Source organism: Lampris incognitus, chromosome 1 (genome assembly GCF_029633865.1).
Source record: "Lampris incognitus isolate fLamInc1 chromosome 1, fLamInc1.hap2, whole genome shotgun sequence".
Lineage (NCBI taxonomy): Eukaryota > Metazoa > Chordata > Actinopteri > Lampriformes > Lampridae > Lampris > Lampris incognitus.
In genome coordinates, this window is record NC_079211.1 from 139,629,936 (window position 1) to 139,657,729 (window position 27,794).

Genomic DNA, 27,794 nt, shown 5'->3' on the forward strand with positions numbered 1-27,794 from the left:
CCCGTTTTCAAAAATACCTGTGTACGTGTGGACTAGGCATAAGTCCATGTTGTCTGAATTTCGCCCTCCACCTTTGCAAGAATAATGTGTTTAAAAAAAAAAGCCCAGCCAGAATTTAGCATCCCTGGTTCGATTGCTTTCTTCTTCTGCGGTTGAAAAAATGGTATAAAAATACAGTTAAAAAAAAGTCTTTTTTTTTTTTTAACGAACTATTCCAAGGAGGGTAAGACTCACCTACTGTACCAACTGCAATACAACCTCTATATTTGACTAGCCTTGCCCCAATCCAGCGCTGTGTATAATGCATGAATGTGCCCTCCACCGGATGGCTGTAGCTGCACAATAAAGGCCAGACTACAGCTGTGAGGGAGACAGAGATCCCATCACCAAATCCAATAAGAAGAGTAGAATTTCATTACAGATGTTCAGCCTGGATATGACGGCTCCATCAATAACCACCCCGCATGTGAGAGGCAGAGGGTTGAGGATGACGCAGTCAAAGTCGAATGCCATGGCAGAATCTATATCGGATTGTTTCGCAGCTCCACTAGCTTGAATCCTCCTCTCGCTCCTTCTCTCATTCTGTCCGTCCCTTTATGTTTTGTCTGTTGGTAATCTCTCTCTCTCCATTTCTCTGTCTGTCTGTCTCTGCCTCTGCCTCTGTCGCTCTCTCTCCCTCCGTCGTTCTCTTCACAATAGAAATGTCTGGTCTTCTTTCAGTGGAGCAAGGAATTACATCTCAAATGGCCTGCTTCAATAGCGCTGTCCACTCGGTTGCCTGTACAATGAAGACGTTTGCTTTGGAAAAAAAAAAAGAGAGAAAAGAAAGAAAATGCCCTGTTTTGATTTTCAATTACACTCTCTCTCCCCCTCTCTGTCTATCGGTCTCTCTCCTCCCCCTTCACTGAAAATAATTATAGCCCGTGCCGTAACAGCGCTTTCAGATCACCCAGTTTCTGACTTATGTTGTCGCTACAGGAGGCAGATCAGTGATGAAATAGAGGGAGATCATCAAAACAAAAAAAAAAGGTCTTTGTTCATTTTTAATTAATATGCACCCGCTCTGCATTCACTATGTGAGCAGTATGCAGGGGAGAGTTGCAGGGCAACAGGGTACAGCTTCATCTCCTCTTTTTCTCTAATTCATTTTCACATATTCTGGACGGGGACAGCACCACTCACAGAAGTCTGCTTCACATTATATGTGCTTCTAGCAAAGTGGAGCTTGTCAGTGGTACACAACACAAGCTTCAAGGTCATTGCGGTTTCACCCGAGATGAACCTCCAGCGCCGTGCAAGTTTAGTGGAGTGAAGGACTTGCGAAGTATACACCAGCGCTTCACTCAACGGTGAATGGACAGAGTGGAGCAATTGTGTACTGAAGAGCTGCGCCCCCCCCCCCCCCCTTATCTAAAAAAGTGACTTTTTTGAAGGACAGTTTTAATCTTATTTAGTCTAAGAATGGTTTCGGACGCATTTCCACAACCAAAAAAAAAAAATGTGTGTGGGAGAGAAAAATTTGGTGTTCACCGTGCGATGGTAGCAATGTCTGAAGTGCCTTCAGAATTGCAAAACCATTTTAGTTTTTCAGAATCATCACGACTGTTTTTCTTTTTCATGCGGGCACGTGTGAAGGACTTCACCTTTCCCATTAATACTGTCTGATGTGGGCGCCAGTGGAGCCATGATATTGTAGCGAATTCAGGGGGGCAGCCCGGGAACCGACGTAGCCAGGACGCGAACTCGTGTCTTCCGCACCACGGGCGACTACGTTAACCAGTCCACTAAAGGGTCCGACCCGTTAGCCAAGGGCTAGCGAGTCTATTTATCCGTGCACGTTACAATATAAAGAAGCCACATGCCAGGTGGACAGCGGCGGCGCGATGTCATGTTTGCGGCGGCCTCACCCAGTACCGTCCATGCAGTGTCTTTGCCCATGTTTGCGTCTTAAGTTTTGTCTTCGTTTGATAGCTGGGAGAGCTGGTGCTGGTTCGGCTGAAAGAGCTTGGTCTGCCGCGGCCTGTGGGCCCAGGGACCATGGCCCTGCCTAGAGCTGTGCCCGAAGGGGAAGCATCAAGGGCAGTCTGACAGGACGCAGACGTGGGGCAGGCTAAGCTAACTGCTAGCCCATGCAGACCGGCAGTCCCAACAGTCATCCTGGCTGGCATTCGTTCCCTTGGACAGTGATTTCTTTTTATATATAGTTTCGATGTATGTATTAGTGTTAGCTTGGATATGTGTGTTCTTGTAGTTCTTAGATATGTGTTTTTGTCTTTGTGTTGCTCTGCTGTGGGTTAGGGGAAACGATATGTCAGTTCATTTCACGTACGCAAGTGCGTGAAATGAAATTAAGTGTTTTTGGTGTCGTCGTGTGGAGTAGGGGGAGGTGTGTCAAGGCTGTCTGGCTGGGAGAGCTGGCGTTGGATCGGCTGAGGGAGCCTGGTCTGCTGCGTCCGGTGGGCCCATGGACCACGGCCCTGCCTGGAGCTGCACCCGAGGAGGAAGCACCAAGGGTGGTCTGACAGGACACAGAAGCGGGGCAGGCTAAGCTAACTGCTAGCCCATGCAGACCGGCAGTCCCAACAGTCATCCCGGCTGGCGTTCGTTCCCTTGGACAGTGATTTTTGTTTGTTTGTTCAGTTTGGATATGTGTGTTCTTGTAGTTTTTGGACATGTGTTTTTGTCTTTGTGTTGCACTGCTGTGGGCTGAGGAAACGATATTCCGTGTTTTTGATTCCTGGATGCCCGTGCATTTGTTTAAACTGGTCTATAGGCGATGCTTTGCACAGTGGAGAGCTAGCTAAATGCTGCTAAGAAATCACTAAGCTGTTTGTTGAATGAAAAAAAATAGAATAAAAAATATTGGATTTCTATTCTCTATCTCCACTGTGCATACACTGTACATAACAAATCAATAATTGTTGTCAAGACTTGTTATTATAAACCGTTAAAAGTAAGATGACAGTCAGACTTCAGGTGTTGGATATATTATATCAGCACCCACCAAATTATTTTCCCCAGGAAAGCCTTTGGTGCCCAAGGCAATTATGGATAGCTGTATTTGACACGTTTTTGTGGTAGCTACATCTAAAGGCACCCCATAATGGATTAGTCTCATTATAAACCATGTCAAATATATTTTTCCCCCAATATTTAGTCACATTGTCTTCAAGTACTATACTTTGCATTTTTTTCTATCAGCAGAATTTATTAATCGCCCCTTAAGAAAGTCATGATGAATATATGTGTGTCTTACCAATCGATCAAGAAGGCTTTTGGAAAGTTTAGGGCAAAATGTGCAAGAAAGAAACCAAAAGAAATGTCTGCAGTGGTTAAAAAGGACTCAAGTTTCTGGAGATAATTTTTGTGTCAGCAACGTTTTGGCTTATTTTGTTAGCATTCAAAAATCCCCGCACACCACTGTTGGAGCCCACACACCACACACCACAATTGGGAGCCCACACACCACAGTTGGAGCCCCTCATTGAGCACGGTGGCCCAGTGGTTAGCACTTTTGCCTCACAGCAAGAATGTCCCGTGTTCGAACCCCAGGCCGCCCCAGGTCCTTTCTGTGTGGAGTTTGCATGTTCTCCCCGTGTCTGCGTGGGTTTCCTCCGGGTGCTCCGGTTTCTTCCCACCATCAAAAAGACATGCATGTTAGGGTTAATACTCCTGCCTGTGCCCCTGAGCAAGGCAATGGAAAGTAGAACTGGAGTCGGTCCCTGCACGGCGGCTGCCCACTGTTACCAGTGTGTGTGTGTTGGGATGGGTTAAACCCAGAGGATGACTTTCCCCAGGAAGATAAAGTACATTTTTATCTTATTTTATCTTATGACTTTGCCTTTATTCATCCGTTGATACGTCATTAAATCTCTCGAAGTGCACCAGTGCTGATACTGTAGTATACTGTGGCCAGGATTTCCCAGCCACTGAGAGTGTGAGCAGTTTCAGCTCACATCACAGTGCTTTAGAGCCATTAGTGCATGGGATATACATCCATCACCAACCAACACATCCGTATTGTGAACTCCATGAGCAGGGGCTCATTTTAAGCAATGCTGTCAACCACGGAGGGGAGGACCCCATATATTTCCCCCCATACCTCTTTATCTATTTCCCACCATTCTTCAGAGGGAGTGTAAAGCTGTGTACAAGAACAGCTAGCTGTGTGACGCTGCATCGTTTACAGCTGTCAGTAAGCCGCCCATTTCCCCCGTGTATATGCAGCTCATTAGAGATGTCTAAATCAGTGGGTGGTAAAGAAAGGCTACTATCCATCCATCCATCCATTATTCGAACCACACCAAAAACAACAACAACACACGTTTGTGCTAAGAACTCAGAGCGAAACAGATGCTGCGTCCATTATTTTCCACCTCGGCATTGGAGGAAGGGTCAGTGGCCTCAGCCCAGGAGGAGAGAGCGCTGCGGAGAGCGGGAAAAGGCCGGAAAGTTCGCAGAACAGGTGGCTGAAGGCAGGGAGGGATGATGGGACGGCAGTCGGAGCTGTGTGTGTGATTGGAGCATCCCTCGCCTCAGTAAAGCTTTCTTCTCTCTCGCTGCCATGTGCAGGCTGTTGATAAGAGACATCATCCCACTGACTCATTAATCAAGGGGGAAACGTACAAGCTACCTGCCGCTTTCTTATTCCCTCAGTACCCCCAAAACCCCACTCCGACTCCCCACCCCACCCCCCTCTGCCACTCCTGCGAGAAGAAACAAACCGGACTCCGCATGGATTCCCTTTGAGAGGAAATAAATAAATAAATAACTAAGTCAATAAATAAACTTGTACTGCCAGCAAATTTCGCTGTTTTCGAGAAATCCCTCACCCTCCTCCCCACCTCCCCCAACGCGCAGCCACACACGCACGCCCTTGAGTGCACGTGCAGTGGTGACGCACGAAGAGAAAGACTCGAACACGTGCGTGTTACGGACAAACGCAAGAAAACAGGAGCAACAGTTCAGCCCAGCGTCTCCACCTCAGTTATACAGCACAGCCGTCACTTCCTTTCACGCGCGCACGCTCACACACACGCGCAGCGCGTATGCAATTTTCCACCCGCTCTCCCTCTTTTCAATAGCTTAAATTATGCTCTCGCAGACAGATAACCATATCATCTCGGCTTTGACGCCTCTCAGCTCCTAACATCTAAACCCGGCTGCCACAGTTCACCCCCTCCCCCCTCCCCCCCCTCTCCCCTCCTAAAGAACTACTTTATTCTGTCACTTTTCACTGCCGTGTCGTGGCTGTGCTCCTACAGCGGGTCATGTCTGCTATGATACCCTCGGTAGAGGTCTAACCCGCGGCCTCTTGTTGCGCAGATTCACCGGCATAAATTCCCCTAAACCGATGTAACTGCCGATCTGTAGTCCCCCCCCCCCACACACACACACACCTAGACCCACTGCAGGAGGAGGAAGATGAGGAAGGGGAGTTTTGAATTTTGATGAGTGTTTGCGTTTCTCCGCATGTCAAAACTCTTAATTCATCCGGCAGCTCGGACCGCCGCTGCAGGAGGTCCACTGCTGGCGATGTAATCATTCACGGCGTGTCACAGTGTTTTTTGGAGAAGTCGGCCACAAACTGATGAAATCAAAGCTGTTTAACGGGGGGAGGACCAGGCAACATATCTGCAGTGACAGCTGGGTGAAGAGGAGCTGCGTGTTCGTCCGGAGTGCTCTCGGACTGAGCAGGCTCTAAACTGCCAGCAGCAGGGGGGGCCACTCTCATGTTGGGTTTGTTTGGCTGGACGTATAGTGGGGGGGGGTGTATGGGCGGTTGCATTTTCTCGGGCTGTAGGGGGGTAAAATACTACGAATTGGGTTTGGGCTCCAATCATGGTGGGCTCCCGAATGGTTGTTTGTTGTCAACAGTCTTAATCATAATAATGGATTAAATGTATATATACTGTAACGTGCATGAATAAGTAGACACGTTGGTCCTTGACTGACGGGTCGGACCCTTTAGTCGAGCGGTCAGCGATGTCTCCCGCGGTGCAGGCGATACGGGTTCGCGCCGCGGCAGTTCCTGTGGTTGCCCCCCCGAATTCGCTACATTGGTGTCAGAAGTAGGATGGTGAGACCGTGAGGTCATCGGAAGCGTGGGAGACACGGGTGGAAGAGGGGGAGACACGGGTTCGCGTCCCGGCTGTGGCGACGGTCTCCCAGACTGCCCCCCGAATTCGCTACAATATCTTTATCTACACACCCAAAGCGCTTCACAGTGAAGGGGGGGGCACTCACCCCAACCACCACCAATGTGTAGCACCCACCTGGGTGATGCACGGCAGCCATCTTGCACCCGAACGCTCACCGCACATCAGCTTGAGAGGGAGGGAATCATCGAGCCAATTACACAGCAGGATGATCAGGTGGCCAGATGGAGACAGCCAGGTTGGGAATTTTGCCAGGACACCGGGGGACTCCCTGCTCTTTGCAATAAGTGCCATGGGGTCTTTAATAACCACAGTGAGTCAGGACCTTGGTTTGACATCTCATCCGAAGGACGGCATCACCTACAGCACAGTGCCCCCCCCATTCTTTGTTTTTAATTAGGACAAGACGGAGGACTGCCCCCTACTGGCCCACCAACACTAATTCCGTTTCCCCGAGAGGTCTCCCATCCAAGTACTAGCCAAGCCCACACCTGCTTAGTTTCTGTCATTCGGCAGAGCCAGGGCTCATGCAGGTACGACTGTCGGCAGTTAAGCATTTAACGTCAAGTCATCTGCTGTTCAAAGTTTACACCAAAGCGACCCCACCAGAACCTTGTTTTCTACCACCAGGTACCAACGCTGCTGTCTGTATGCGCCCCCCCCCCGTGATAATTATGCTGCAGAGTACACTATATTATGCATGTACTGTTGGGATAACATGATTGCCTTTGTGAGTTCAAGGGGTGAGAAAAAATCGGACGTCAATTCAGGCTAGAAAACATGAGGCTGCAAGCACATTGTTCGTTTCCTTCATCCGCTTACTTCTTTTCGGGGTCACGGGGTTGCTGGAAACAATCCCATCATAGTTTGGGGCTGCAGTCAACTGCAGAACCGACACACCGACGACAGATATTCGCTCACGCTTCCGTTGCTATCTGCGGCGCGTTTTGAAGTCTCCATTTCACCTGACACGCGTGTCTTTGGACCGCGGGAGGAAGAGAAAAAAATATCCCCAAATATCCGCAGAGAAGCCACGTTATCACTGAGGGAACACGCGCGAGGCGCACACAGGCGGCATCAAACCCGGGACTGTCTCGCTGCGAGGCGAGACGCGAGCCCGCGAGCCGGCCGTGACTATCTGCCGCCATCCCAAAACAGCTGCGGCTCCCTAACACCAGTGACCACGTAATCACACAATGGGATCGTTTCAATTATGTTAATGAAGGTTTCCCCCTCAAGAAAGCGTTCTCATTGGTCCGCAGCGCCGCCGCTTCGGCTGACGTTCAGTATCACAGGAGCGCCAAAGAGTGGCACTTAAAAACAAAACGTGTTTGCCATAAAATAAATAAGTAAACGAGCTGAGTGGGTTGTTTGACATTTTCAAATTCTCAAATACCAAAAATACCAAACATCAAAAACCCGGATGTGACTTCCGTTTGTCAGGCGGGCTGACGGAGACTGGCCTTGCCCTTTCATACCTGGCCACCCTTTGTGTAGATTGCAGTCAGCGATGCTAACGGTACTTCTAGTGCGCGGGCCGGGGTTTACATTTTATACTCGTGAAGTGACGGGCAGTAACCCCCCCCCCCCCTCAATCTCCCGGTAACATAAACACCACTCAATCCAGCAGCACGCGGTTATGTGGCATGACACCATCTTTAATGCGCCGCCTGAAAACATAAACACTTGGGTGGAAATAGTGACGGTGCGGTAACTGGCGGCCTCCGCCTCCCCCCCGGCCTCCACCCGGGAGGAGCTGTAGCGTGCACAAACACTACTTCCCGGCAACACAGCGGGCCGTTCATTTGCAGAGATGCCGGCGGTCATGAAATCCCCCCCCCCCTGCCCATGAGACAGAGAGACGGTTTACGCCTGGAAATAAACGGCGATCAATCACAGGTCTGATGTGTTTCTCTCGCTGGGTCGCGCGCATAATTAGGGGGGTTTGTTATGGTGGGGGAGAACCAAGCGGGCAAACGGGGAGCGTCGGGGCTGGGTTGTAACCAGTCAGCAAGGGAAGAGCTGGGCCTTCCCTCTATTATAAAGGGAAGAGCTTTTCCCTTTATTATAAAGGGAAGAGCTGGGTTGTCCATGCGGAGCAGGGGGGGGGGCGAAAAATTCCTGAGAATTTCACAGTGCACTTTCACCGGAAGCCCTTTGAGTGGGTGGACCGAGACCCGCGAGAGACCCCCGTAAAACAACCCTGCACTTGTTTACATATGAAGTACATGATAATCTACTCTACTGCGCACGCGCACACAATCTCTGTCTTGCTGTTTTTCTCTCACACACACACGCACACTGTCTTTCTTTGTCTTGCTCTCTCTTTCTCTCTCTGGTTCACACACACACACACTTTTTGTCTTGCTCTCTTTCTCTCTCCCCCCCCACACACAGTCTCTTTTGTCTTATCACTCTCTCTCTCTCTCTCTCTCTCTCTCTCTCTCTCACTCTCTCTCTCTCTCTGGCTCACACACACACTCACTGAGTGAACACAGTCGGATGCCCACACGCAGGTCGTAGCGTTCAAAGCAGTTGGAGCTCCTTTAATTTCATCCCTGCGAACATTCTTTGTGATGGAACCTTTATAGACCAACATAAATGCAAATAATGAAGGCTTTCCACCGCCAGTCATTGGTACCAAATCTTTTTTTCATTTTTTTTTTCATACTCAATACAGAGCCATCATGACATACAGAGATGTTCATTCAAGGTACTGTAGATAACAATGGATCGAATGAAAGAAAACATTTTCATACACACATATATGTCTGTCTACACATATATGTGCGTATGTATGTATGTATGTATGTGTGTGTGTGTGTATATATATATCTATATATAGCGAGAGAGACTGAAATATACACATGTGCAGTCGGACATAAGGCTCACACCCACAATCAGCAACAACATCTCAAATAAGAACCATTTTACTGTTAACATTTGCCGTCTTCAGTTCTTGTCGTCTCCCGCTGGAAAAGGTGTTCAGCAGCACCCAAATGAAGAGAGCTGAACGATAGAGCGAGTATGGTCACGGATACTACATCAACACTTAGAACACCGAGAAGGCTTTACACTTTTAGATTTTACACTCGTGTAGAGGAGACAGATTTTTTTTCTTCCTTTTTTTTCCCCATCCTACATCCCCCATCCCTAGATTTATGGTCTGGTTATCCAAGGGAAGATCGAGTCAAGATCCAATTCCAATGCAAAAAAAAAAAAAAATCCAAATCCAAAATAAGTAACATAAACAAGACTGATAGAAATATATTTTCATCTCTCACACTTGACACCTCTTCTCCTCGTTCCCTCCCTTTTTCTCCGTCACACTTTCTTTTCCGTCCTTCCAGTCTTCTCGTAATTGTATTCACCCCCGTTCCCCCTTTTTCCCCCGTGCGTCCAACGTGGCGAAAGCGCGGGAGTCTTTGCCACGACCGGCCTGCGTCTTGCAGGTTTACATCCCAGTCAAGAGGAGGAATCAGTCCCACAGACGGGCCTTACAGGCTTCCCTCGCTATCAGAGGTCCTTTTCCTCGCTAGCCACTTCCTCCGTTGCTGTGCGCGGACCTGAAAGCCCCCTAACAACACATAAAACAAACAACAAATTCACCGTTTTAAATTTTCCAAAGGTTGCTCTCTGCTAGCCGCGTTTTTGTTTTTTCCTCCTTCATAAATGCCATTTGTGATGAGTGCCCAGAGATTCAGCCTTCTTCAAATCAGTCCCAGAAATAACACCTTCTGCTTTTAGGTTCAGCTTGTGGGTGGGTGACCTCTTTTTCTCCTCCTGGCGCTTCTATAAGGCATGCTGGGCCAGGACCAGGGCCAAGGCCAGGCCGGGAAGCAGAGCCCAGACGCTGGCACACAGACAGGCTGAGCAATCCTCTGGCTGGCCCTGGGGTCTGCTCTGGCCACCGTAACCGCTGCTGGGCTCCACCACGGCCTAGAGATGGAGGGACACACAGAGGGACACGGGCGTATAAAGGTTAGTGATGGCTTGGACCCTCACGCGGCGTTCCTGTTGTGGCATTTGATGAAGGAAAGATGAAGGGAGGGAGGGGGTGGGACGGAAAGACGAGGGGAGCGAGAGGAATAAATGAAGACAGAGCGAGTGAGTGAGAGAGAAAGAGAGTAAGCGAGCGAGCGAGAGATAGGGGGAGCGAGGGAGAGAGTGAGTGAGGGAGCAAGACAGACCAAGCTTGAGCGAGAGAGTGAGTGAACGAGTGAGCGGGAGAGAGGGACAGAGAGTGAGCGAGAGTGAGTGAGCAAGATAGCGAGAGCGGGTGAGAGCTGGAGATTGCGTGAGTGAGGGAGCGCGAGAGAGGGAGTGAGGGAGAGCGAGAGTGAGTGAGCGAGCAAGAGAGAGAGAGCGATTACATGAATCCATCACAGACCTGCTTTGGTAAAAGCACAAATTGTTTGATGCCCTGAAACATTTTGATATTTCAAGTATATTTTAAGTCACTGCTGCTTACTATGCTCTTTACTTTTTAAACAAGTTGGCAACAAAGAGAAGCTTCCTGTGGGGAGCTTTTCCTTTTTTTCCCCCTCAAAATCTTTTAGGTTGTGCCAGCAAGTCTTTAAACAGTCTTTAAAGCCATTATTGCAGACTTTATTCGCAAGAAAAACACATCATGAAGGCAGACACATGCTACTGGTGCCAGCAGGAGCAGGGATCTGGGACAGCAGTACAGGGATTGACTTTAATGTGTTACTTATATCCATCATTTTACCCCCACTTTATCCTCCGTTTTATTTGTTATTCTGTCTGTCGACTGTGATTTTGCATTTGATTGTCCTGCTTTTTTTATTTGTCTTTGTTTGGGAAGCCCTTTGTAATGGTAGCTTTATATAAACAAAGTTATCATTATTATTATATTATATTATTATCATCCATATTTCATAGTACACAAAGCAGAGCAAACATAATCCATGCAATACAGTTGCATGACCACTTGAATATCTGGTTTGACTTTTTAATGATGGCAAAAAAAAACGTTCTTTGCACAAAACAAAACAGATGTTTTTTTTAAACATTAGCCACACTGTGAGAAGGCATCATGCAGTTTGTTCTCATTGTTCGCCTGCAGGCAGAGAGTGGTGGAGGCACATAATTCTAGATATTAAAGTCTATGGCCTAGTTGCACTGTTATATCCACATTACGATGGCCTTATGTGCTTTCCATAAAATTGTTAGCATTTCACAATTTTCTCTGATTCTCGTAACGCACAGCAAAGCCATTTGCCTCCAAGTAACTGTAGCCTCCCTCAATTTGCACAGGCACATTTGCAATCTGACACAGCAATACAGGGAGTACATGAAACATTTTCTCCTCCTTTTCCACGTCCCCTTACCTCATCTCCACAAATGTAACCTTTGGAGAGATTGCACTTTGGCCCATTTCCCTGTACACAGAGGAAACATCTTGTCAGATGCTATCTACCTGCACCTCATCTTCCAACATAACAAGGCAATGCACATACACTGCAAAATAAATAATGAAATGAGGAAATAGTGTTGAATTATATTAACAGGAAAGGAATATTTTTTTCCCCAGAGACAGGGAGAGAGAGAGAGAGAATGGGGGGTGGGGGGTAGGGAGGATGTGAGAGTGATAGATAGATAGCTAGACAGACAGAGAGAATGGGGGTAAGGGGAGTAGGGAGGACGTGAGAGCGATAGACAGAGAGGGGGGTGAGGGGGCAGGTAGGGAGGATATGAGAGAGACAGACAGACAGAGAGCGAGAGAGTAGGGGGTGGGGGGTAGGTAGGGAGGATGTGAGAGGGGGTGGATAGGGAGGATGTGAGAGAGACAGACAGAGAGAGAGAGCGAGAAGGGGTGAGAGGGGGTGGGTAGGGAGGATGTGAGAGAGAGATAGACGGACAGAGAGAGAGAAGGGGGTGAGGGGGGGTAGGGAGGATGTGAGACAGACAGACAGAGAGAGAGGGGGGTGAGAGGGAGGATGTGAGAGAGACAGACAAACAGCGAGATCGAGAGAGCGAAGGAGGGTGAGGGGGGCAGTTAGGGAGGATGTGAGAGTGAGACAGACAGACAGATAGAGAGAGAGAAGGGGGCGGGGGGCGAGTAGGGAGGATGTGAGAGAAAGACAGAGTGATTGAGAGAGAGAGAAGGGGGGTGAGGGGGGCAGTTAGGGAGGATGTGAGAGACAGACAGACAGAGAGAGAAGGGGGGTGGGTAGGGAGGATGTGTGAGAGAAGGGGGAGTGAGGGGGGCTAGGTAGGGAGGATGTGAGAGACAGACAGACAGACAGAGAGGGGGGGTGAGAGAGATGGGGGCAGGTAGGGAGGATGTGAGAGAGAGAGATAGACAGACAGACAGACAGAGCAAGAGAGACAGAAGGGGGCTGAGAGAGGGGGCGGGTAGGGAGAATGTCAGACAGACAGAGAGAGAAGGGGGTGGGTGGGGGGCGGGTAGGGAGGATGTGAGAGATAGACAGACAGACAGGGTGAGAGAGATGGGGGCAGGTAGGGAGGATGTGAGAGAGAGATAGACAGACAGAGCAAGAGAGAGAGAAGGGGGCGGGTAGGGAGGATGTGAGAGAGAGACAGATTGAGAGAGAAAGAAGGGGGTGAGGGGGGCGGTTAGGGAGGATGTGAGAGTGAGAGACAGACAGACAGAGAGAGAAGGGGGGTGGGTAGGGAGGATGTGTGAGAGAAGGGGGAGTGAGGGGGGCTAGGTAGGGAGGATGTGAGACAGACAGAGAGAGAAGGGGGTGGGGGCGGGTAGGGAGGATGTGAGAGACAGACAGACAGAGAGGGGGGGTGAGAGAGATGGGGGCAGGTAGGGAGGATGTGAGAGAGAGATAGACAGACAGACAGAGCAAGAGAGAGAGAAGGGGGCTGAGAGAGGGGGCGGGTAGGGAGGATGTGAGACAGACAGACAGATCGAGAGAAGGGGGTGAGGGGGGGCTGGGTAGGGAGGATGTGAGAGAGACAGACTGACAGAGAGAGAAGGGGGTGAGGGGGGCGGTTAGGGAGGATGTGAGAGTGAGAGACAGACAGAGAGAGAAGGGGGTGGGTAGGGAGGATGTGTGAGAGAGAGAGAGAGAGGGAAGGGGGAGTGAGGGGGGCTAGGTAGGGAGGATGTGAGAGAGACAGACAGACAGACAAAGAGAGAGAGAGAGGGGCGGGTAGGGAGTATGTGAGTGAGAGGGATAGAGGCAGACTAAAGGAATGGAATAGGAGAAGGGTGAGAGCGAGAGAGGGGGAGGGAGTGACAGAGAGAGGAGGAGGGGGGGGGTATAGAGTGACGGCAGTTATCAGGGTACTACCTGGACCTGTGTTCTCGCAGCGTGATTGTACAGGGCGGCGGTTAAATGACAGTTGCCAAAAGCTAGGGGTAGCTTGACAATGCACCAAATACATCCACAACTAAAAGCCAATTAATTAGCGGGGGCAGTGATGTGTGGCAGCAGCCTGTTGACATGAGTCCAGATCTCCAGCTGCAGCCAAAATCCACACATACACTCAAACGTGTGTGTATGTGTGTGTGTGTGTGTGTGTGTGTGTGTGTGAAGGCACACACACACACACACACACACACACACACACACACACACACACACACACACACACACACTTGGCTCCAAGCACAAAATGCATGCACACTTATGCAGACACCGTTACCAAATACAATGTCAAACACACACTCGCTCGCCGACATGTTAAAAGCAGAGGAACGAAAAAGTGGAGGGGAGAGGGAGGGAGAGGGGGAGAGAGAAAGGAAGATGTGGCAAGGGTAAAAGCTCAAACAACCATTTATTTGAGCTGCGGAGGAATCGGAAAATACTCCACTTATATGCAGCATTAAGTGGGATTTTGGTATTGACCGGTGCATTGTCAAACCTACAGCTGAGCTCCACCTCCACAGGCCCGCTACCGGGACGAGGCGCTGTTTGGCCCACAATCAATTAAACTCAAACGAGCTGAAAATCAGCATATTTGTGAGGGTTTTTTTTCTTTTTTTTTTCTGGGGGACTGCTGGTAACATTCCTCACAGCGGGGTGGCTGGTTTCCTCTACAATAGGTTGACTAGACTAAATTACACCTCATTATGCCTCAAAACGTATGAAAAATTAACAGGGTTCTTCAGCTTTAAGATTCACTTAAGCGACTGCATTGAAATTCAAATCAGGATTTTCGGAGTATATAAGATGTATAAAAACAAAACACAACATTTTATCTGGGAGAGCATTACCCACCGTGGGAATATTGCAAACACAGTGTAAGTTTGCAATATCTCCGGTTACACTTCGCAGGAAGACAACGGGTCGTGGCACAACAGTTTATCTCCGTATATAAACAAAAGTGCGGTTGCATTTGCAGCCCCTCTGACTCATAGTGCTCAAAGGACACGGCGTTAGCTGACCAACAAAGCCAAGTAAGCAGGAAATAAAGGCCACCACCTCTGGTTGTGACATTTTGAGTTTGTACGGTAAATAAATAAAGCCACTTTTTTTTTTTTACTGTTGGAGTTGGACACAATTGCCATGCATTCAGCTATCCCCATCCATTAATCCATTCACTCAGAACTATCCATCTATTCAACCTTCAGCTTATCCATCCATCCACCCAGTTTATCCATAAATCATGCCCAAATTATGTTTGCAAACCTAATATATCAACAATCTGTCCACCAGATCGTGTGTGTGTGTGTGTGCATGTGTGCAAACACACGCACGCTGCACGTGTTTACGTGTTTGTTATGATGGGGTCCTCAGTGGCCATCAAGATTTACAGCTTTAGACAGTCAGTCTTCTGCCAAGAGGACTCATAGCATAACAACAATCCCCCAATTTATCCGCCATGGAAGTTTGACAAGTTTTAATTGCTAAGCATAGTTGCCTGAGAATGAAGGGCCGCCCGAAATGTCCCCACTGTCTCCCTCTCTAATTATAAACTTCATGCTTGAGTAATCACACGTCTTATTGTTTCCTAATTATCATTTTTACAATAAATTAAACACTGCGCTGCAGTGAGACAGGCACAGAACGGTGCATCAATACCGACATGCACACAGAACCTTTGGAGAAACCAATTCTGCAATCCATTGCTGCCGTGCTGTTCGCCCCCCCTCCCCCCATTTCTCTCTCTCTCTCATTCTGATGCCTCCCCCAAACAAACTCACTGTTACTGTTATCAGCAGTGCCTATTCATTAAATCTTCCCAATGTTTTTAAGATTTTAACTTGTTGTCTTCTCCACAATGAGGTTATCCACATAGAGGACAGTGCTGTGCAACCGAGGTGCAGGGTGACCATTTAATGGCCGTGAAAGCCCCTGGAATTACTCAGAGTGGGATGTCTTAATGGGAGTCATTCATTCAGCGTGGAAATTTGCATTCATAAACACTGCATGCTCATCTGCGTTTTTAGCATGTCTGTAAAAGTCATTAAAACATAACATTCCCATAACAACAGCGGCGCGAGCAGAAGGTCCCGGTTTAGAGGACAGCTTTATACTACAGTTTCTAATTCAGCCAAGCTTGGTAACTGGGTCTCCTGCAAAGGTGAAAAACATCATTAGCGTTACACCACAAGGCTGCACAGTACATTTACAATATATGTGGGGAAGAGAATGATATTTCATGGTGAAAACTAATCAAACTCAACAGCTAGAAGATAAAAAGGAAAACAAGGAACTGTCTCTGCCTCTGCAGAAAGCATGATATATTTCTGACCTGTCTGAGACAGAAGAGAGAGAGAGAGAGCGGGAAAGAGAGAGAGAGATAGAGAAAGAGAGGGAGGGAGGGAGATAGAAGGAGAGGAGAGAGTGTGAGAGAGAGAGAGACGGGGGGAGAGAGGGAGGGAGGGGAGGAGAGGAAAGAGAGAGGGAGGGAGAGAGAGTGTGAGAGAGAAAGAGGGAGGGAGAGGAGAAAGAGAGAGAGAGAGAGAAAGAAAGGGAGAGAGAGAAGGTATGTGTCCTGGGTGGCTGGACAGAGTATACAATACGGTTCTGTCATTTTCACATTTAACTTGAACAGAAAATGGAGTACAATTCTATTAAAAGACACACACAGGGCTTGGTGCTGCCCAGAGAGAGTGATGTTTTTCTATCTGCTTCAGACCGTGAACCCAGTTATAGCAGAGACGCCTGCCGTCCTCAGAGTCGGCGGCAGTCTGCAGAGAACAAGCCCTGGGCCAGTATTTTAGAGCCTCTAATCCAGATTAAAAGCCCCCATTCTACACCCAGCCCCCCCCCAATTCTTTCATTCTCTTCATTGAGAAAGAGGAAGACCAATATTTCAACCAAATGTCATCATCTTTGGTGTAGTAAGACGGTCTTATCGTAAAGACTCTATTCCTGTGCCATTTCCTTTAACAGGCATAAAGATTGCATGTGATGTGAATGGAAACGGGGACAGCGTGCTGCGTGCCTTTTGGTTTAGCCACTGTGCAAAATTAGCTGTTCATTAAAAACTGAGTGGGGGGGGGTATTGTGGCTCCTCGTGTCATAGGTGCATTTTAACTAACATACGAGAAAAGGCTGTTGCTGGAAATTTGTGCTGCACCAAATACTGCCCTTGTCTGGTTGTATATTAATAATAACCTTCTCTATAATCATCCAGGCTTTGAGAGCAAAGCTAAAAGGCAAGCAAGCAGCCAAAAAAATAAATAAAATTGAAATTATGTAAGTTAATGTATCTTTCTGTGTAACACCCCCCCCCCCGTCCAAATCTTTTATACCGCTTGATGATATTTGAAATGGAACTGAACAAATCCGGTACCTTGACTTGTGGTTCTTCCCATGTTTGGCTGTCATTGGGGATGTAGGGGGGTTCTGCCGTGCTCGTCGATCTGTCGAGCCCCGCCTTTGCAGTCGCCGAGGGGCCTGGGACAGACTCGTCTTTGCGCTGCACGTTGTCCGTCCCATAACCGTAGGCCTGAATGGCGTTTCCTACGGGGACAGAGACACAGTCGTTTGTTTCGACTGCCGTCCTAGCGAGGAGCCAGCTAGCGGACGGACAACTTTCGAGTCAACTTCTTGGTCCCCTGCCCAAGCTTTGGCAGTACGGGGAGGGATGAGCAGGAGGAAAGAGTGCAGACAGCCAGTATTTTCCTTTCATCACTCAGCTCGAGTGTTCGACTCCAAACTAATCTCAAACAGTAATCAGTTTTTTTTCTTTTTGTGGTGAAACCTTTATATTCATCAATTCTGAATAATAAAGAACTTTTTTTTGGGGGGGGGGGGGCGGATTTTTCACCCTTTTCCTTCCCAGCGGTACCCATCCAATTACCCCACTCTTCCAAGCCATCCCGGTCACCGCTCCACCCCCTCTGCCGATCCAGGGAGGGCTGCAGACTACCAGATGCCTCCTCCGATACATGTGGAGTCACCAGCGGCTTCTTTTCACCTGACAGTGTGGAGTTTCGCCGGGGGGACATAGCATGCTTGAGGATCACACTATTCCCCCAAGTCCCCCCTCCCCCCCGAGCAGGCACCCCGACCGACCAGAGGAGGCGCTAGTGCAGCGACCAGGACACATACCCACACCTGGCTTCCCACCGGCAGACACAGTCGGGCGCGCGACCAAGCCGGAGGTAATACGGAGATTCGAACCGGCAATCCCCATGTTGGCAGGCAACAGAACAGACTGCCACACTACCCGGACGCCCCAAAAAACTTGTAGTTTGATTATTTTTAGGTGTGCCTTGCCTTTGATTATTTTTAGGTGTGCCTTGCCTTAGTAATCGCAAACATGTCCATGCAACGTATCTAGCAACCAGTAATTACCCTCTACATCGGGGTCCTGCGTGGACACGAGGGGCACGTTTTCCAGACGCAAACAATTTTGGTCCCTGTCCTTGACTTCAAAATACCCCTCGCAGAAACCTTTTATGTTGCGACAACCGGTTCTCGGTCAATTTGTAACAAGCTGAGCGAAAGTGGCGTAATGTCTGCCTACACTCGAGCTGATGAGCCCCCAATTTGTTTGCCAATAAGGCATCCAGCAGTTGCACACAGGAATCTTTTAAAAGCAAATAAATCAGCTCAAACAGAACAAGAGACAGAAGTGTGTGCAGTGCATAAAGCCTTGTGCGCCTGTGTGTGTGTATATCTGCCTGCAGATGTGGGGACGTGTGAAATTTTGTGTCTGAGTGCATGTGTGAGTCTCTGGAAAAATGTGATAAATCCTTGTTCACTCAGGTTTTCTCCTAGATATGGTAAAACAGACGGAGTACCTTTTCACTGCTCATCCGTTTTAAAACACGAGGCTTGTTTCTCTTTGTTCAGCTGGAGAGAAGGCAAGGCATGTAATTGCTTGGCAACCACCTCCATTATAAGGTCAGTGTGCAGGAATGACTTTGAATAGATTTATGTGACTGATCAAATTCAAAACGCTCCCAAACAAAAGAGAAATGGCATTTTTTTTCCCCCTCTGCAGAAAGGACAAATGGGATTGTTGGGGAAGACATATGCATAATTAGATGGATACAAACACATACACACGCACGGTCCCTAAGCACTCTCCAAGCACATATGTCTGTCAGCTACACCCTCTCTCTCGCCACGTATACTTCCAAACATGCAGAAATACGCATACAGATATGCCGCCGAACACATGCTCACGCTGGCCCATTTAAATCAGTTATACGCAGCCTTCCTGGGTCTCCTTCTGTTACACACCCGTGCTTTGAGTTATGTTGGGGGGGAGGGGGGAAGCTGGGAGAAAACAATGATCACCAGAAACGCCAGGCAACTCTGATGTTTGCAATGAAGAGCCGGTGAGGTGCCGCTGAGACACATGTGATGTTATGCATCTGTTTGTCAGGGTCGGCTATAGCTAGCTATGCCCCCACAGCCACGTAAGATGGGGAGCAAAGTCGTAAATCAAACTAGTCGGCTGCAGGGCCTCCACAGAGGATGTTTTACTGCACCCAAATGTTCCACTGAGTGATTAAGCTGGTTGCCAACAGCAATTCCATTTTTTAATGACTCTGGATAAGTTTCGCTTTAACCCCAGGGCAAAGCCTATGTTGCCCTACCTGCAGGGATGGATGGGACAAGAGAGTGTGCGTGTGAGAGAGAGAGACAGAGACAGACAGACAGAGCGAGAGAGAGAGAGACACAGAGAGAGACAGAAAGACAGAGAGAGAGACAGAGAGAGCTGTACTATAGCTGCACAATATGTTCTCACTTGCTACCATCTGAGGCAGACTGAATGATACGCATATTCACACACATATTTCCTAATTTGTACACAAAGAAGCCCAAGACCACACTCAGACACGACATGTACACATGCAGACAGCCTCTCTCTCTCTCTCTCTCTCTCTCTCACACACACACACTCACGCTCAAGCCCACAGAGACTCATAAATGCACATGCACACACACAGATACAGTTGTCCTAACTATCCTACTGCTTTAAATAAAATAAATTAATTAATAATGATAATAATTACAATAACAATAGTTAAACAATAAACCATTAATAAGTACTACTGGTAACTTTTGTATCTGTCCAAATGGGAGAGTACTGCTGGCGTCGTGTGTGGCTGCCGCTTCTCCCTCTCGTAGCCCCCCTCCCCATCCACCCCTGTATGGCTGTGTTATGTTTATCTGTCGTCTTGTTTCACCCCGTTTACTGTAAAGCGACTTTGAGTTTTAGAAAAGCACTAAAAAAGATTGATTTATTATTATTATTATTATTAACTGATTACCAGTCTGGTTTCTATACTGCACCTGTATATGTTCTGATTTCCGGTATCTGTCTATGTCTATGTATCTGTTTATGTCTATGTATAAGTATATGTTGTGATTTCTTGTTTTTAATGAATGCTTTGGCAATACAAGTGTCTATTTGTCATGCCAATAAAGCCCTTTTGAATTTGAGAGAGAGAGGGAGAGACAGACAGAGAGAGACACACACACACAGCGAGACAGACAGAGAGAGAGAGTGAGACAGACAGAGAGTGAGAGACAAAAGCAAAGACAGAGAGCGAGAAAAGACATAAAAATTTTTGTCCTATGATTGGGCCCCACACACACTACTAATTGAAACGGTCTACCTACATGAGTATCATTTTGTTTTTATCTGTAAGCAGAGACTTGGGGGGGGGGGGGGCATAGGAATTCTGTGGTTTTTTTTCCTTATACATTTTTACTGACTAGTTTTTTTGTGTTTTTTTTTTATATATATATATCAAGACTGCATTTCAGCCCTTAAGAAGAGCGGTTTTTAATTGCAGAAAAGCAAATACATGTTAGGGTGTCGAGGGTGTCTTGCCTGCTCTTACTTGCAGCAAAAAGAGGGAGATAAAGAGAAGCAGATGGACGGACTCCTGGCGGTCGTAATGGTAATCACGGGAGTTTCTGCATTTGACTTGCTTGTTGCTCATCCTAGCATCCCATACCATATACAAATATATTTGTATGCAAAGCATTTTGTGTATATTGCTTCCCCGGTGTGTCGAAGAGAAAGAACGCTCCATTTATGGTAGTTTATCTCCTGTTCCCCTTGACTGCAGAGAGGAGATGCTGCATTTTATGTTATTTTTCAAGACGCCTCCTCAGCTCCCAGCCTCATCCCTCATCCTGCACACTCAGCTTAAACGGTAACCCAGCAATCTATTGAAATGGTCTGAAAGCATTATCCACACAATGGAACATGTTAAAGGCAATGGTGTCTTGTAGCAGTGATGACACTGCATGCTGTATCGCTGTGGCCCAGGAGCAGCGTCCTATATTCCCCTCCTAAACGAATATATGTGTGGATGTTTAAGTAACTACCCCGTCATGCTGCATGCCGCGTGTCATGTATCAACCATATAGATGATAACGTATTATAGATTCCTGCATAATTCCATTTGTACTCGATCCGTTCCTTCCATGATAACTCCCTCCTGTAAGGGATAAGCCCTTTAACGCTATGAGATGGAATGCAAAAATGACATGCAAATGATTTCCTTTGTATTAAAGTCGGGGCAGATCTTGCCCAAAGGAGGGATGAGGAGTGATAAGAAATTACTCTTTTCTAAGAAACTAAGAACATTTAATTCCGACTCAATCAGTGGGAAAAATTAGTTTCGAGGGGTAAGTTGTATCTGACTGTCAAGCACCCATTTTCTTTAGGGTTTTAAGGGGTTCCATCCTTCCATCCATCCATATTTCAGTTTATCTAATTATCTACCCCTCAACACCACCCATTCATCATCTCTCGGCAAATCTGTCTGTTTTATCTATCTATTCATCAGCCATCCATCTGATTTATCAGCGAAGGTGCATCCCCTCAGTCGTGTCATTTATATGTCCATGCAATTTATCATCCATCCATCCATCCAACTGTCTATCTATCCATCCATCCATGTCCTTCCATCCATCTTTCCATCCAGTCAACTGTCCATCCATCCATCCGTTCATCCATTCATCCAATCACCCATCCTCCCTACCAGGGGTTGTTGTTTTTACTCCTCTTGCTTATTTTCTTCATTCCATACTGTAAACACTCATGCAATGAATATTGCTGGAGCAGTACCCTTGTAAACGTTCCATCAATAGGTACAATCATAAGCTCTAGTCAGTCCAACCACTACCACCATCTCACCATCCAGTCATCAATTACACCACCACTAATGTTGTCTCATTGGGGAGCAACAATACCTGGTTGGGGGGGTCAGAATCTGAAATGAAACCATTTGCAGATGCACAAGCTCAACGTTCACAGCTCAGTCTCTCATTACTTCCCTGAAATCGCTTGTAGTGTAGAGTTGCAGGCAGGATAACTACAGTATCACATATTTGGTCTCCTATTAATATTGCATGACTGTTGGACCCCTATCAGTTACAAAACACATTTAAGATGCATGTACAGTAGCCGCGTGCCAGGACAACTCACTCAGGCATGTGTTGTCAGTGAAATCCCTCAGGAAATTCATGCACTCCTCTTGCTGGTTGCCACTTCCCTTGCAGTTGCACCACGGAGAGACGGTCCAGTTGGAGTAGCTGCTGTCATTGTAGTTTGGAGTCATATCTGTCCCTGTGTTGGCACACACACACACACACACACACACACACACACACACACACACACACACACACACACACACACACACACACACACATAATGGACATTAGGATGTTAGTCATGGGAATGGGATTGCACCATTCGAGGCTTACAGGAAGGTGAACCATTTCGTAATGTGTAATTTCAATATGAGGAGGCCATTATGTTGAGAGTCGTTTGCGGTGTAGGTGCTTTAGGAACCTTATGGACATAATGCTACTGTATGAAAACATTTTACTCATCAAATGGCTCTCTGTGGCAATGCTTTCAGTAAGAGTCAAAGGTGTTGGATCCACATTCTGCAGTGCAGTTTGCACCAGAAACTTGCAGCAGGCATTGTGGCACATTATCACCTCACATCCCGGGACTTCCTTTTTTGAAGAGAAGAAGGGATGACGGAGAGAGAGCACTGTAACTTCAAAAAGATTCAGATTTGAAATTCCTTCCGCAGGCTTTCAGACTTCGGCAGCCGTGCTGAAGCATCACTAAGGTGCTGAATGTCCACTCACGCGGGGGGAATGTGTTTGCAATCCTCTCTGCACTGTTTGGAGAGCATTTACCACGAGCAAACAGATGGCCATCAAGTGTTTTAATTAAGTAAACCCTCTTGCTCTCTCTTTTCTTCCCCTCGGTCATCATTTCTAGTAAAGCATTAATACCCCATTGTACTGGGGGAGATGTCGGGCCAGGAGGAAGAGCCAGAGCCCTCCTCTTTTCCAGCCCCCCCCCCCTCCAAAAGATAAGAGAAGGTAGAATAGACTGCCGTCTCAGTGACTCTCCCTCTGGACCTCTAACCAACCCACTTTATCGAGACACACATCACAAGTTTGAGGAAAAAATACTGTGGGGTTGGAGGGGTAGAAACACATTTTCTCACTGTCAGAATTTGTCTCACTCGCTTTCACTCAAAAACACGCACACACACACAGACGTAAATACACACAGAGACGCACACAAACAAACTCACAAACATACGAAACAAACTCACACAATGTCACCCACCGCCCTGGCTGTACTGACCAATCAGTCCGGCGTAGGAGGCCAAGCAAGCCTGGTAATTGTCCTCGTTGGGACAGCTGCTCACTGTGTGCTGAGTCACAACGCAGTTCATGTGGAAATCCGCCAGTCTAGACCTGCACATCGGACACAGCGTGGACAGACAGAGACAACACGGACACACAAAGTAAATCCCATTTGATGTTTATATGGGCATAACTGTGATTCATCTCACATGTGTAATAGATAGGCATATATTATGTAAAATATTAAACACGCACACACACACACACACATAAATTCAAAGCACTAGACCTAATTTTTTGGCAATGTTGTTCCTCTGGAACAGCTGCCAATTGTGGCCAGCATCAAACTGGGAAAATGTATGAAACATCTGTTTCTGGGCAGGAACAACAGGTGCGCTGAATAACAACCATGTCTCTGCCTCACCTCAGCACCGGAAAGTTCTTTATTATCTCCCCTGCATGTGCTAGAGTACATATATTTACTGTACGCCGCTGACAGTATGAGGAAGATATTATACTCCTCTTCTGGGTCCTTATGCGATTCTTATCCTGGCCATCTCAGCTGTCTCTAAAACTTGCTTTCGTCCCCAAACACTTGGAGCTGATAAAAATAGTATGCTTTGTTTTGGTGTGTATTTGTGATAAGAGCTTTAAGTCTGCTGAGTCCCTGAGGGTAGCATTGCTAATCCACTTAAGTAGGTTTATTGGGAGTAGCGTGCACTGAGTTGCTCTGTTTGAACTGTTCGCGTCACTGCTGCCCACTAAAACTAAGTGAATCACAAGCGAGCCCACATTTTCCCCCACCCCTCTCTCTCTCTCTCTCTCTCTCTCACTCTGTCTCTCACTCACTTTCTCTCTCTCTCTCCCTCCTCCTTTCTCTCTCCTTTTCTCTTGCTCTCCCTCTCTCTCCCCCTTTCTCTCTCTCTCTGTCCCCCCCCCCCTCTCTACCTCTTTCATTTGGTCTTTCTTTCCCAACCATGACTTATTCATCCTGACCCAGTCTGACAACTCTCTGCAGCCTGGAGTTCAAAGGTACTGTAACATGCCGCGGGCAGCCCTGTCCTTGGCGAGCACATGCTAGGATGCACATGCATGTGTACACACAGATGCAGACACGTGTACACATGCATGCAGGCAGGCAGGCGCACACATGTATACACGCAAATATGTTTACTCTTATCAGTATCTTTAGTTGTCAATCAATCAATGAATCAGTTAATCAATCACCAACCAACCAATCAATCAATCACCAACCAGTCTGTCTGTCTGTCTGTGTTTTTCAGTGTTTTGTTCCCAGGTGTGATTACACTGTAAAATATATTCATTAAAATATTAACTGTCCTACCTTCCCATTTTTTTCCCCTTTTTTTTTTAAATCGCTGTTACATCATTAATTTAAATTAGAACTCTTGGGCACATGATGATAAATCCTTAAGGCCTTAACCTTGCACCTATCACTACCTGAGTTAAAATAAGGGTAAGTGTTTAATTAAAACTTATCCAGGTGTTGAAAGGAATGGGATGAGCACAGGTGCGGAGCAATTATCAAGCTAGAGCTTTCGGTCACAGATGCTTTGTTAAATTTGGCCTGCAACACCGTGACACTCTCAACGGCAAGACACCAGCCACATCCAGTCCCCTCAACATCTCCGCACGACTCTGGTACTGGTGAGACTGCAAAGACCTCCTGATGCTGCGATTTCAGTGCAGTCTCCTCCATGATAGGTAACTTCCTATACCACGGAGGCTCCAGTTTGTAGCCCATCACTGCATGTCACATCCGACTGCAACAAGCAGCGGGGAGATTGAACGGCTAAGCGAGATTCTTTAGATTCGACCGGATTCTGAAAATGTACTGTACTAGTGTACAGAAAAGAAACGACATTTCTTTTCACCCAGCCCATAGCAGAGCAACACAAAAGATAAAAACACATATCCAAAAACTCAAAAACGACACCAAAAACAGAGAACAAAGCAACAAAAAAAAACACACACACACACACACACACACACACACACACACACACACACAAAGTTAACAACACAATTCATTCAGTGCAACACAGTCCAAAAATTCCACTGTCCAGAGAAAGAAAGCCAGCCAGGATGACTGTCGGAACTGCCAGTGGGCATAGGCTAGCAGTTAGCTTAGCCTGCCCCACTCCAGCTCTCGGTGTTTCTTCTTCGGGCACAGCTCCAGGCAGGGCTGTGGTCCTTGGGCCCACCGGACGCAGCAGACCGGGGTCCCTCAGCTGACCAACGCCGGCTCTCTCAGCCAGACACCTTTGACAACCCCCCCCCCCCCACACACACACACAGAATCCACGTGATGACACAGACGCAGACAAAAACACTGCACAGTCAACACTAGGCGAGGCCACTGCCAGACCGCCTTGGTGTTTCCTCTCGGGTGCAGCCCTGAGCAGGGCCGTGGTCCCTGGGCCCACAGGGACACAGCAGACCAAGCTCTCTCAGCCGATCCAATGCCAACTCTCCCAGCCATTAGATGGAAAAAAAATTGAAGATCAAAATAAAAACATAAACTTAGATGCAGACATCGACAAAGACACTGCATAGTCGGTACTGGGTGAAGCCGCTGCAAATGTGAGTTTGCGCCACCATCTTCCCACACCCGAAACTTAACACCTTTGAGCATTAAATTCCAGTGATACCGTTCAGTGACCGATCAACCCTAAACAATCTACTACGACTACTTTCGGCTGCTCCTGTTAGGGGTCACCACAGTAGATCATCCGTTTCCATCTCTTCCTGTCCTCTGCATCTTCCTCTGTCACACCAGCCACCTGCATGTCCTCCCTCACCACATCCATAAACCTCCTCTTCGGCTTTCCTCTTTTCCACTTCCTTGGCAGCTCCATATTCAGCATCCTTCTCCCAATATACCCAGCATCTCTCCTCCACACATGTCCAAGTCATCTCAATCTTGCCTCTTTTGCTTTGTCTCCAAACCGTCCAGCCTGAGCGGTCCCTCTAATATACTCGTTCCTAATCCTGTCCTTCTTCGTCACTCCCAATGAAAATCTTAGCATCTTCAACTCTGCCACCTCCGGCCCGCCTCCTGTCTCTTCATCAGTGCCACTGTCTCCAAACCATATAACATAGCTGGTCTCACAACCACCTTGTAAACCTTCCCTTTAACTCTTGCTGGTACCCTTCTGTCACAAATCACTCCTGACACTCTTCTCCACCCACTCCACCCTGCCTGCACTCTCTTCTTCACCTCTCTTCTGCACTCCCCATTACTTTGGATAGTTGACCCTTGCATCCTCACCATTCCACTGTCCTCCCTCTCATTCACGCATAGGCATTCCGTCCATTCCGTCTTGCTCCTACTGACTTTCATTCCTCTTCTCTCCAGTGCATACCTCCACCTCTCCAGGCTCTCCTCAACCTGCACCCTACTCTCGCTACAAATCACAATGTCATCCGCAAACATCATAGTCCACAGAGACCCCTGCCTGATCTCGTCCGTCAACCTGTCCATCACCATTGAAACAAGAAAGGGCTCAGAGCCGATCCTTGATGTAATCCCACCTCCACTTTGAACCCATCTGTCATTCCAACCACACACCTCACCATTGTCACACTTCCCTCATACATATCCTGCACCACTCCTACATACTTCTCTGCAACTCTCGACTTCCTCATACAATACCACACCTCCTCTCTCGGCACCCTGTCATATGCTTTCTCTAAATCCACAAAGACACAACGTAACTCCTTCTGGCCTTCTCTATACTTCTCCATCAACATTCTCAAAGCAAACATCACATCTGTAGTGCTCTTTCCTGGCATGAAACCATACTGCTGCTCGCTAATCGTCACCTCTCCTCTTAACTTAGTTATCAACCCTAAACAATCAACCATCAAAATGCCTTGATAACTCCAAACGACATCATAAACAAGGGCAAAATTTGGAAACAATTCAAAATGTCATTGTGTGTCAACCAGTACATTTAATTAAAAGCAACATATTTTTTCCGAGTGACCGAGTGGAGGGAGGCGATAACATGCAATACAGGTCTTGAGACAGATTCAAGTCCAGCAATTTGCCTTTCGATCTGGTTCATCAAGGCTTGTAATTTGCTTAAACCACCAGGGCAACTGGAGAAATTACACTTTAGTTAATAGGTATTTACCAAATGCATCAAATTGTAAACGGCTGTAATGTCAAATTGCTCACACACAAAATTGCTCGCGGATAAGGGAATGGTTTAGAATTGATGAGCAAGATTGGCTAATGCTAATCTGCTTAATTATCTGATCCTTTAATCATAGCTAGTGAGCAAGCTCGACGGATCTAACTGTTGCATCTAATTTGCTGTATTCATGAACTGGGTGAGATACAGTCATCCTGCACAAAAATGAGGTGCTGACTTCACACACTGCTGGAGGCCACGGCAGCCTTAGCTGCTGGAGTGTAATGTCACCACACACACACACACACACACACACACACACACACACACACACACACACACACACACACACACACACACACACACAAAAAAAGTTGCACATTGCCCAGACTTCACATAAGCACTGACGCTGAATCCCTACTTTTCAGTTT

At 47.4% G+C, this 27,794-nt stretch overlaps 1 protein-coding gene across 1 annotated transcript in view; it reads right to left on the reverse strand.

Moving 5' to 3' along the window:
* Positions 1–8,688: 8,688 nt before the first annotated feature.
* LOC130116600 (GDNF family receptor alpha-2-like) overlaps positions 8,689–27,794 on the reverse strand; it is a 74,186-nt gene continuing 55,080 nt past the window's right edge. The window contains exons 5-8 of the mRNA XM_056284563.1: positions 23,202–23,314; positions 22,014–22,154; positions 16,902–17,071; positions 8,689–10,097 (exon numbers count right to left, since the gene is read on the reverse strand). Of these exons, the coding sequence (XP_056140538.1) occupies positions 9,951–10,097; positions 16,902–17,071; positions 22,014–22,154; positions 23,202–23,314 (571 nt within the window). The 3' untranslated portion in view covers positions 8,689–9,950. The remainder of the gene's footprint in view (positions 10,098–16,901; positions 17,072–22,013; positions 22,155–23,201; positions 23,315–27,794) is intronic.